The 12,151-nt window shown below is 36.2% G+C and overlaps 1 protein-coding gene and 2 non-coding genes across 3 annotated transcripts; all 3 read left to right on the top strand.

Annotated features, from left to right (window-relative positions):
• The first annotated feature begins 2,372 nt into the window (after positions 1–2,372).
• Positions 2,373–4,660, top strand: LOC109174329 (EKC/KEOPS complex subunit bud32). Its single transcript, XM_019323561.1, has 7 exons — positions 2,373–2,597; positions 2,702–2,783; positions 2,999–3,112; positions 3,197–3,475; positions 3,667–3,780; positions 4,128–4,200; positions 4,316–4,660. Exons 2-7 carry the CDS (start codon positions 2,721–2,723, stop codon positions 4,351–4,353), a joined length of 681 nt encoding a protein of 226 aa, XP_019179106.1. The 5' UTR covers positions 2,373–2,597; positions 2,702–2,720; the 3' UTR covers positions 4,354–4,660.
• Positions 4,661–6,603: 1,943 nt separating this feature from the next.
• Positions 6,604–6,684, top strand: TRNAL-CAG. Its single transcript has one exon. It is a non-coding gene; the product is annotated as a tRNA-Leu (tRNA).
• A 79-nt stretch (positions 6,685–6,763) lies between these two features.
• Positions 6,764–6,844, top strand: TRNAL-CAG. The gene has a single exon. It is a non-coding gene; the product is annotated as a tRNA-Leu (tRNA).
• Positions 6,845–12,151: the final 5,307 nt, after the last annotated feature.

Here is a 12,151-nt window from a genome sequence, read left to right as displayed (position 1 = left end):
TTTATAATTATAATTTATGATGGTTTTATTAGAAACGGGTCCACCATAAACTGAATAGACAACTAAGGATGAAAGAAGAGACTGTACTATGCTGAGAACGCCAGGCCCAAAATTCCCTAACTCACTGTCAGGCACAACGGTAAGCCCCGTGACGATACGACAACAGAGGATATACCTCGAGGTACGGGAAATAAGACAATTCAGAGACTAGTAGATGATGCTATCCATTATCCAATATCGATCTCGCGACCACTCACCTCTCGCAGGATGATTCCTACCACTCCGTTTAATCCTCTCCCCTTGTCCCCCTTGGATTACGACTCCCCTCCCCTCTTATACTGGATGAGGGGCCCTCCAAACCAGCCACGTGTACGGCGCTCACGCTTCTCTTCCAGGACCACACACTTGTCGTCCCTTACCGCATGTTCCCGCACTTCGCCGTACATTGCGCGTCTCTCTCACGCATATCCTGTGTCGTATGTGCATCCCATGTTCCCGCAATCGCCGCCAGCCAGCCTACATTCATGCATACAGCCCGCCGGCACCCCTACATGCAGCCGCCCTTTGACGCACGCCCTTCCGCGAGTGACAACCATCCCCCACGCACGCTCGAACGCACGAATAGCCGCCGCCTCCCGTGTGCAAGCATGCACATGAGCCGCCGCCATCCTGCATGCATGCGATCGTGTGCGCACGCAACTCGCCGCCAACCTGTATGCGCCCCTACATGCAGCTATCCCCATGTCTATGGGCTTGTTTGCTAGCTTCCTCCTCCTGGGCCTGCACCCCTATGCACATGGACCCAGGCCCAACTCATTATATTCCATCAATTTCAATTTTAAATAAAAAATAAAATAATTGTTTAATTATAAAATATAATTTTATAAACTAATCAAAATATAATTTCATAAATTAATATTTGCCTTCGAAATTGTCTATGGAACAAATTAACATTCGGAATCGAATACAAAAATTCAAATGCCATATATACTGATAATTAATAAAATTTAAAAATTTAAAATAAATTGAAATATAAAAATTTGAAAATAAAATAACAAGAGCACTTGCGCCTCACGTCAAAAGCGCTTGCGCCTCTCTCCCCCTTTCCTCCGGAAGATAATTTTCTCTCCACTCCGACCGTGTTCCTTCCCTTTCTGACTTTTTCTCCTTTAATTTTCATCATGAAGATGTTCTTATTGACTTTCGATTTCGCTCGGTATATATATATATATATATATATATATATATATATATATATATATATATATATATATATATATATATATATATATATATATCATGGTTGAAAAAATCGCTAGGCGCCCATCGGGCGTTCGGGGAGCGCCTAGCGCCTAGGCGGGGATTAATCGGCGCCTAGGCGCCAGTGTATTTTTTATTTTTAAAAATTTCTTTAAATTTTTAAAATTTTTTAAGACTCGATAATTATAAACTATTTAATACTTTAATAGTTAATACTAAAATATTAAATATTAACCGAAAAAAAATCTAGAGATTGAACAATTTAGGGTTATTTCGCTCAAAACGATGTTGTTTTGAGTGAAATAATTCATTTAAAAAAGAATGGACCAATAGTTAATTGACCGACTAGGCGACCTAGTCGGCGCCTAGGAGGCCTAGGCGGCATTTAGGCGGCCTAGTCGGTTGCCTAGCCGGCCAGGCGCCTAGACCAGCGATTATGGTGATACGCTAGGCGGCCGGCCAGCGCCTAGCGCCTAGGCGCCGATTAATCGGTGCCTAGACGGGATTTCTAGGCGCCGATTAATCGGTGCCTAAACGGGATTTTTGCAACATTGATATATATATATATATATATATATATATATATATATATATATATATATATCCAATGGACGAATACAAATGATTTTGTTCTGCCAATACCCAATAGGCCATGCCCTTCCAAATATGAAATATCCAATAGCCCAAGCTAAATACAAAGTAGAAAATACAAGAAAAAATTGTAATTTATGTCATACATAAATATGTCAATTATCAATGTTACCCCTGAATTATTAGTGGTGTAAGTGTTGCCCTTCAATTTTTAAAACGTGACATATATTACCTCTCTTTTAATAAGAAGAAGGACAAACATTATTATCGGTGGAAAGAGAACAAACGAATAAATAAAAATGGAAGAAAAAAATGTAGTATTCGAACAGGAAAACGGCTGATAACCACATTTACACTATTAATAATTCAAGGATGTGCAATATATGTCAAGTTTTAAAAATTGAGAGGCACCATTTACACTACTAATAATTCAAGAGTGATATTAATAATTAATATATTTGTAAGGGGCACAAATTACAATTTTCTCAAAATACAAAATACTGAAACAGCATAGCCCTAATTCCCTAAATCCCCTAACCCCTAATCCATTCATTCCCTCGTCTTCTGGCTTCTGCGCCTCGGCTTCTCCATTCCACAGCCCACAGACGACGCACGACGCTTCTCCGGTCTCTCTGCGACTCTGCCCCTCACCGCCTCACGCTCACAGCCTACGCACTCGTCATTTCTCCCTCGTCTCGAAAAATTTCAATCGGATTTTCGTGACCGTTTGCTCACCCCTAGTTTTCGTATGTATATAACCTTATGCTCTAATTTTTGTCCGCGTTTGTATATATGCATGATTAGTTTGTACTTATGGTTTTGGTTGTGAAATTTGTTCATATAAATGCAGTCAGTTGAGAGTGTTTACGATGGAGAATGAGGCAAACGGAAAAGAAGGCAACCTGGTGTTGATTAAACAAGGAGCCGAGGCTGTAAGTTTGAAAATTATTCATTTCTATGCCGTTTACGTCTACTATAAGCAGATTTGTTGTATTTGTGCGGGGTTCTCTCTTAACGATTTTGAATGGCGCACTGATTATGCAAAATGATAAAGGATGGGGAGTGGAGAAAACTTAATTTGGTTCTCTGTTTGCTGTAGCTCAGTTATGGCAGAGTTTGTTTTGACAGCCAATTCTTTTGCTTTCAGAGAGTCTTTGAGTCCACATTTGTAGGCAGGAGATCAATTGTTAAGGAACGGTTTTCAAAGAAGTACAGACATCCAACTTTGGACTCGAAGCTTACTCTTAAACGCTTGAATGCGGTTGGTCTCTCTAATGGTTCTATTTCCTTATCTAATTGCTTGAAGCAAACTTGTCTCCCTAACCAATCTGAAATTTTGTAACAGGAGGCTAGATGTATGACGAAAGCTAGACGATTAGGTGTTGCTACCCCAGTGCTTTATGCTGTTGATCCCATATTGCATTCTCTGACTTTTGAGTATGTAGAAGGACCCCTTGTGAAAGATATTCTCCTTGGTTTTGGTTCTTCGGGCATAGATGAAGAAAGGATTGCTGACATTGCATTTCAGATTGGTAATGCAATTGGCAAAATACATGATGGTGGCCTCGTCCATGGTGATTTGACAACCTCAAACATGATAATGCGAAGTGCTACCAATCAACTGGTGTGTTTTTCTGTTGCAGTTTATTCTCTTATATGTCTAAGCATGTGTTCATGTATTCCTACTATGCTCCAGGGGCATTTTGTCTAGTCCCATGATCATTATTTTGGTATTTTTTACCTTAAGATGGTGAGATGAAATTAACTTTACTGTCACTAGAGGATTGTTAACAATTGACAGCTTTTCTTCTCCAGGTACTCATTGACTTTGGCCTAAGCTTTACTTCAACACTTCCAGAAGATAAAGCAGTTGATTTGTATGTACTAGAACGTGCACTACTATCTATGCACTCTTCATGTGGAAATGTGGTAAGCTGGGACATCTAATATATAGTTTTTGTATTTTGAGTAATATATGCATGATTGATGAGCTTGAGGATGAACAAAAAGCACCAAAATTTCCACATTTGTTTTGTAATTAATAATTATTAAATTGAAAAACTGAAATTGTTAAAGGTTATGTTGGCCTTGTTTACTATCTTTATCAACCCAAACGGGATGAAGTTAACTGTTGACTGTTTTAGGACACAACATTAATGTGAATTTCTTCACTTTAGGAAGAGTGATGTTACTAAGATTTTACAATTGTAATCTCACAAAGCATGAGGTGATGACCCATATAAAAATGAAATATTTGTTTTTTGTACAACGAGTAGATGGACCGAATACTTGCTGCATACAAGAAGTCCTCGAAACAGTGGTCATCAACCTTGAACAAGCTAGCCCAAGGTTTGAACCTTTCGTATCATTCATGCTTTTCTGTTCAACATTCCATCAGAGGAAGTATTAAAAGTTTCTCCAATTCTAATAGCTTTTTCTTACTTTTCTGGTTTTCTAATTTCAGTACGCCAAAGAGGTAGAAAACGCACCATGGTTGGCTGAGCTTCCACTGTATTCTGCTTTGCATCCCAGTTAGGTTTCAGCTTGTTTGGTATGCTTTGTCATACACTTGTAATACTCCTTGTCTTAATGCATAATACTTTTAGCAGAGATTGTGTACCCAATATATATGTGTTTATATTTCTCTATTAGTATTCCTAGAGGGTGTCACGATAGGACTATGCCTAGCTTCATGAATCATGACATTGACATTATGCATAGAATTGTTTAATTATAGGTCACTTGCCTTATTAATCCATGATCCTTAAATACTTTTTGGTTGAGATAATTGACTAGCTTTATAGATTCATTGTGATTGTTGTGACAATTGAAACGGTGTGCTTTACAACTTTACCATCCCAAGGTGATGAAGTACTTATCTGCATTCTTACTTGGATTACCATAATATACTTATTACACAACACTCATCATTTTAACCACCCACATTTGTTTGGCCTATAGTTTACTGGAGCTTATCTATTTCATAATGTTGCGCCAAATTACTTAGTGTGTTTTTTTTTTTTTTTTTTTTTTTTTTTTTTTTTTTTTTTTTTTAAATTATAAAAAAAAATTATTGTTGAAAGTAGTTGGGTGTCACGAAATGTCTTGTGAATGTTTCAATTTGAGACTTTTCAAATAGGCCAAAGTTTGTGTGAGACGGGTCGGGGTTAAGATGAAAAATGTATCACTTATATTGAAAAATGTAATACTAATTAGGAATAAAGTGGTTATTATTTATATGGAAAAGTGTAATATTTTTGAAGTAAAATGTAATACTTTTACATTTTGATTTGAAAGTATTATATTTTTCTTCATAAGTGTTACATTTTTTCGTGGATACTTGCCAACACAAGTTAACATATTATGTACTTTCAATTTATTTGTAAGTACATAATCTGTTAATTGTAGGCGCATAAGTTGAATTTCATTTTAGACCAGGGTTCATAATACAAGGTGGACACTGGTCCATGGTATAATTTGCCATGCCAATGTCAATTGTTACACCATGGACCATGGTCCACAAGTATTATAGACCTTGGTTCAAAACAACATTCAAATTATATACATATAGTTAAGATATTATGTATCTATAAATAAATTGATTTTTCATTTAGATGGGAAAGCTGATTACTTTGGGAAGCCATTTTTCATGCCTTTTCAATTTAAATTAAGTACAATTTGTAAATCAATTTCTTATATACTTATCCATTTTGAATGTATAATATATCATTTTTTTTTTGTCTCACTTTAACGAACCTTTACTCATTTTGACTTGATTCAAAGTGGAAGTATACTCCATAAATATTTGTACCACAAAGTGACCATTCAAAATGTCAATTTTGCTGACATTTTCAGTATAGAATATAATATATAAAATATAAATGTGCAGTCTAACTATTAATTTAGATTTTTAGTTAAAATGAAAAACATCCTTTAATTTCGTAGTAGAGTTAGACCAATGCAAAAGGTAACCTGATGAAGAGGCTATATCAATGGTAATCAGTATCAACAAGCTGAACCGAAGCCTGTTGATCTCAATTTAACATCCCTTCTGGTTTCTTGCACCCCAAATCCTCCAGCAAGTGGTGAGAAGGAGACACTTGTCATAGCTGCTTAGTTTATATCCATATATGTGCTCATCACCCAGTTATCAAACCGAGTAGACCCCTCTCTCTTCCTTAGTCCAAATGAGCTTATTATTCTTGTGGGCAGTGGTTGGGATAGGTATGTTCAGAATTCTGCCTCTCTCCTCTTCCAAGAATATATCATTAATGATTTCTTCATCACATATATCCTCTTTCTTGGACTTTCATTAGAGCAGAAACCTTGGCATCTTTTAGGTGAGCTCGCATTTCAGTTTTGATGAACGGGGACTGTGCATCTGCCAACCATAGATCCGTCCAAACGTTTATTGAATCACCATCTCCGATCCTATTTTCCAGATACAATTTTCCTTTAAGGCCGCTTGAGAGTCCATGATGCTCTTTCAAACAAAAGAGGGGTTTGTACCCACTTTGACTTCCAAGAAAGACAAGTGTTTAAAGTATTTAGCTTTAAACACTTTAGTAACCCGTGAGCCCGGATGTTGAATGAATCTCTATCCTTTTCTGTAACAAAGCAAGGTACATATGATGTAAGTTAATACCAAATAATTAGTAAGTACAATAAAATCGTGTAGATAGTTTTCAAAAAAAATCGTGTAGACATCTTATGAAGAGTTATATATAATTAATACCAAATATTTTCAGGTGAGTCAAGATGGCCGAGTTGGTCTAAGGCGCCAGTTTCAGGTACTGGTCCGAAAGGGCATGGGTTCGAATCCCATTCTTGACAAGTTTTTTGTTTTGAAAACCTACATGTATGGAGTTATATTATATATATATATATCTAATACCAAATAATTGTTAAGAGAGTCAAGATGGCCGAGTTGGTCTAAGGCGCCAGTTTCAGGTACTGGTCCGAAAGGGCGTGGGTTCAAATCCCACTCTTGACATGTTTTTTATTTTACAAACCTACATGTATGAGGTATATATATATATGTACGTAATACCAAACAATTACTATGATAGTTAGGATGGCTGAGTTGGTCTAAGGGTACTTGTCCGAACAAGCATGGGGTCAAATCAAATTTTTGACAATTTTTAAAAGCCTACCTGTGTGGAATGCTTATAGACGCAAGTACAATCAAAATTGGCTTAAATAGTGTTTTTGCACAAAAACAATTGAATTAATATGCTATAGGGTTCTGAGTGTAGTGATTTTATCACGTTAAACTTTTAAATTAATTACACGTAGTCTTTCAATTTAAAAATTTAAGACTAAACATGACAAATACATTATAATCAGAAGATCTATTGATATTATATCAAAATAATTCTTCTAACCCTACTTCACTTTTGTTTATTTATAAACAAAATTATCTTTTAACCCAGCCTTACAAAGCAACATCATTCATTAAGGCACTACATTTAGCATCTCTATTCTCTAATGACATGAACATCCATAAGCAAACCAAAAGACAAGTAGAGCAACATCCGGTCTTACCAAAAAAAAAAAAAAAGACAAGTAGAGCAAAGCCATACGTGATGTCCTAGACTTTCAACTTAAAAATAAATAGAGAAAATTTCACTTTTCGTTCTTAAGTTATATGGTAATTGTAGAATTCGTCCATAAGTGTTGGTCATCGTTCACTTTTCATCCCTAAATTATCATTGATGTTGCACTTTTCGTCCCCTTAGGGACAAAATTTGCAACATTATTATAGCCTAGGGATGAAAAGGTAATAAAATGACAAAAAGTACAACGCCAATGATAGCTTAGGGACGAAAAGTGAACACGACCAACATTTAGATAAATTTTACAATTATCTTATAATTTAGGAACGGAAAGTGTACTTTTCCCTAGTAAATAAGTAGTTTTATAATACATAATTTTTAAAACTAATCATTTTCATTCGATACATACTTTCAAGATAAAAATTTTACGAGTTAATGTCAGCCGGGGCCCTCCAAATATAATAGCATCACCACGTTTAGTCTTAACATTTGAAGTTAATTACCGGTGGTCCTTCAAATTTAGGAATTTAAGGCTTTAAGCACCATGATCTTTCTGTCAATTTTAGATGTTTAGGTTATATAAATTAGGGGCAAAATCATTCTTTATGCCTTTCAACCTAAAATGGACTAAACGTGTTGGAGACTTACGATGCCACTATACTTGAAAGAACTAAACTAGCATTAACTCTTTTTTATAATATGGTATATAGTTAAGTAATTACATGCCTACTGAAACTACAAAAATTTGACAACTAAGATATATAATAATAATAATAATAATAATAATAATAATAATAATAATAATAATAATAATAATACTACTACTACTACTACTACTACTACTACTAATAATAATAATAATAATAATAATAATAATAATAATAAATGCATGGAATTTTATGCTAATCACTCAACTCAATGTAGCTTTTAAAATTATCTCCAAAGTTTTTGTGAGTTGTATAACACCTATAATATAGAAGATAATATGTCCACATTAAAATAGTTCCCTTCTAGGTAGATAAACGTTTGACAACATCGTTCTCACTCACAAAATGGTCCGTGGCATGAGAAATAAGAAAGGGATTAATTATATTGCTTGATGGTCATGAAGTTGGATTTGCACAAAGCATACGATAGCTTAAACTGGGAGTTCTTTGAGCATTGGAGCATGCTGATGGAGAATTTCTTGAGGTCTGATCTAATGAACTTTAGTGTATTATTGAGACTGCAGTTGCGGAGCCGACTGCAGGGATGCCAGAAGAGCAACGGACAAAATTGGAGGCGTTGAAACTGAAAGATCGCAAAGCAAAAAATTATCTTTTTTTTTCAGGCCATCGAACGTCCCATCTTGGAGACAATCCTTTGCAAAGATTCTTCCAAAAGTATATGGGACTCCATGCAGAAAAAGTATGAAGGTTCTACGAAAACAAAGAGGCAGCAGCTTCAAGCACTTCGTACAGAGTTCGAAACACTCCGCATGAAGTCGGGAGAGTCAGTTACAGAATATCTCTCTCATACAACCGCGATTGTCAACAAGATGAGAAATCATGGTAGCAAAATAGAGGATTATGATGTTGTTGAAAAGGTTCTTCGATCCATAACACCGAAGTTCAATTTTGTTGTGTGGCTCCTTAGATGAAGCTAACAACGTGGAAAACCTTTCCTTGGATGAATTACAGAATTCTTTAATGATTCATGAGCAGAAACTTATTCGTTAGGAAAATGAAGAACAAGCGTTGAAGATCTCAACAGAAAATCATCTATCATCGAGTGGAAATAGAGGACGAGGCAGAGGTAGAGGTAAAGGAAGAGGAGGAAGGCGAGGTACGTGGCCATAATACCTCAACAACCCATAAACTGAGAGACTTATCAAAGGTTGAGTGTTATCGTTGTCACAAATTTGGCCACTATCAATCAGATTGCTGCACCAATCTGACTAAACCAGATGAAGAAAAAGCCAACTTTGTAGAAAAAGAAGAGGAGGTATTTCTAGCCTGTCATGTGAATGAAGAAACTCAACACATGTGGTATTTAGATACCGGATGTAGCAATCACATGTGTGGGGATAAGACGATGTTTTCTCAGTTAGATGAAACTTTCCATAATATTGTGAAGTTTGGTGACAATTCCACGATATCTGTAATGGGGAAGGGAATTGTTACTCTTCAAAACAAAGGCATCACCCACATTATCTCATGTTCTTTTTGTTCCAAACTTAAAAGACTAATTTGCTTAGTGTGGGTCAACTGCTAGAAAAGGGATATGAGATTTCAATCAAGGAAGGAGTATGCCGTATACAAGATGCAAAGTTGGGATTGATTGCGCAGGTTAAAATGACTCCTAACCCCATGTTCCCACTTTATCTCAATAACACTACATATTCTTGCTTCTCTACAAAAGTAAAGGATGCAGCATGGCTATGGAATTTTTGCTATGGTCATTTACATTTTAGCGGTTTGAGAGTTTTGCAGCAGAAAAAGATGGTGGAAGGTCTTCCTCAAATTACCATGTCGTCAAGTGTTTGCGAAGAATGTGTTTTAAGCAATCAACATCGTAATCAATTTCCAAAAAAAGGGTCATGGAGGGCAAGTAAGTCGTTGGAGTTGGTTCATTCTAATATTTGCGGACCAATAAATCTATCGTCTAATGGAGGTAAGAGATATCTAATTGCCTTCACGGATGACTTTAGTCGGAAAACATGGGTGCAATTTTTAAAAGAGAAATCAGAAGCATTAGCTGCATCTAAAATTTTTAAAGTGCTTGTTGAAAATGAAGTTGGCAAACCAATTAAAGTCCTGCGTACAGATCGTGGTGGAGAATACAATTATGATGAGTTTGATACTTTCTGTAAAACTCATGGAATTAAAAGGCAGCTTACACACCTCAACAGAATGGTGTCAGTGAACAGAAAAACCGCACTATTTTAAATACGGTGCGAAGTCTTTCGAGGAGGAGTAATGTTCCAAAATCGTTTTGGCCTGAAGCAGTCAATTGGAGCATTTATATTTTGAACAGAAGTCCCACACTTGCTGTTCAGAATATGACACCAGAGGAAGCTTGAAGTGGTCGAAAACCCAATGTTGATCATTTTAGAATTTTTGGGTGTATTGCCTATGCCCGTATTCTAGAGCAAATGAGGCAAAAGTTAGATGACAAGAGAGAAAAAAATGCATTTTTCTTGGTATTAGTCATGAATCAAAAGCTTATAGGCTTTACAATCGTATTACCAAGAAAATTGTGATTAGCCGTGACGTGGTATTTGATGAAGATTGTTTCTGGCCTTGGAATAGCAATGTTGTTCAACATGTTCCAGTGCCACTTGTTGAAGAAACTGAAGATGACGTGCCTACAGTGGATCCTCACAATCAACAAAATGAAACATCTTCTAAATTACCATCAAAAAGTACTATAGAGCCACGCCCACAAAGTGATAAAAGAAGGCCGACATGGATGTCAAATTATGAGGTAACTGCCATTGATTATGAAGATGCATTCACTCATTTTGCTTTATTTTCAGATTGTGATCCCACAATGTTTGAACCTGCTGTGAAAAATATGAAGTGGCAGAAAGCCATGGATGAAGAAATGCAGTCAATTGAAAGAAACTAATACATGAGAGTTGACTGAGCTTCCACAAGGGCAGAAAACAACCGGTGTTAAATGGGTTGATAACACAAAGTTGAAGGAAAATGGAGATGTTGACAACTATAAGGCCCGTCTCGTTGCTGAAGGATACAAACAAGAATTTGGGGTTGATTACGAAGAAGTTTTTGCTCCCGTAGCAAGACTTGATACTGTCTGCTAATATCTCTAGCAGCACAGAACTTGTGGCCTATTTTCCAGTTAGATGTGAATTAAGTCAGCATTCTTGCATGGTAATTTAGTTGAACAGGTATTTGTTCACCAACCCCCTGGTTATATTAAGGCTGAAAATGAGCATAAAGTTTATAGATTTAAAAAGGTTTTATACGGGTTGAAACAAGCTCCACGAGCTTGGTACAATCGTATAGAATCTTATTTTTTAAAAGAAGGCTTTAAGAAGTGTTCATATGAGCACACACTTTTTGTTAAGGTTGGTGAAGGGGGGAAGATGCTCATTGTGTGTCTATATGTGGATGATTTAGTTTATACTGGAAATGATAGTGTGATGTTTGAAACGTTTAAGAAGTCCATGATGCTCGAGTTTGATATATCTGACCTTGGAATGATGCATTATTTTTTGGGTATTGAAGTGAAGCAAACTGCTATTGGAACTTTTATTTGTCAAAAAAATATGTGAAAGAAATTTTAGAAATGTTTGGAATGAAGGGATGCAATTCTGCAAGTACACCTATGGAGACAGGTTTGAAGTTAGTTCAGGAAGGTAGGAAAGTGGATAGTACTCTTTATAAGCAAATCGTAGGTAGTTTAATGTATCTGACTGCAACAAGGCCAGACATAATGCATGACTGCGGTAAGCCTCATTAGTCGGTTCATGAATTGCCCAAGAGAAACACATCTGCAAGCAACCAAAAAGATTTTTCGTTACTTGCAAGGAACTATTGAATATGGTTTATTCTACAAAAGGGTGAAAAACCGGTGCTATATGGCTTTATTGATAGTGATTATGCGGGTGATCTTGTGTATAGAAAGAGTATATCAGGCTATGTATTCATGATGGGATCAACAACAGTTTCGTGGTGTTTAAAGAAGCAACCGATTGTCACTTCGTCAACAACTAAAGCTGAATATGTATCTGCGTCTAC

The sequence above is a fragment of the Ipomoea nil genome, unplaced genomic scaffold (assembly GCF_001879475.1).
Source record: "Ipomoea nil cultivar Tokyo-kokei standard unplaced genomic scaffold, Asagao_1.1 scaffold0642, whole genome shotgun sequence".
In the NCBI taxonomy this organism is placed as follows: domain Eukaryota; kingdom Viridiplantae; phylum Streptophyta; class Magnoliopsida; order Solanales; family Convolvulaceae; genus Ipomoea; species Ipomoea nil.
Note: the sequence above shows the minus strand (reverse complement) of the source record. Positions and strands in the feature narration are given on the sequence as shown.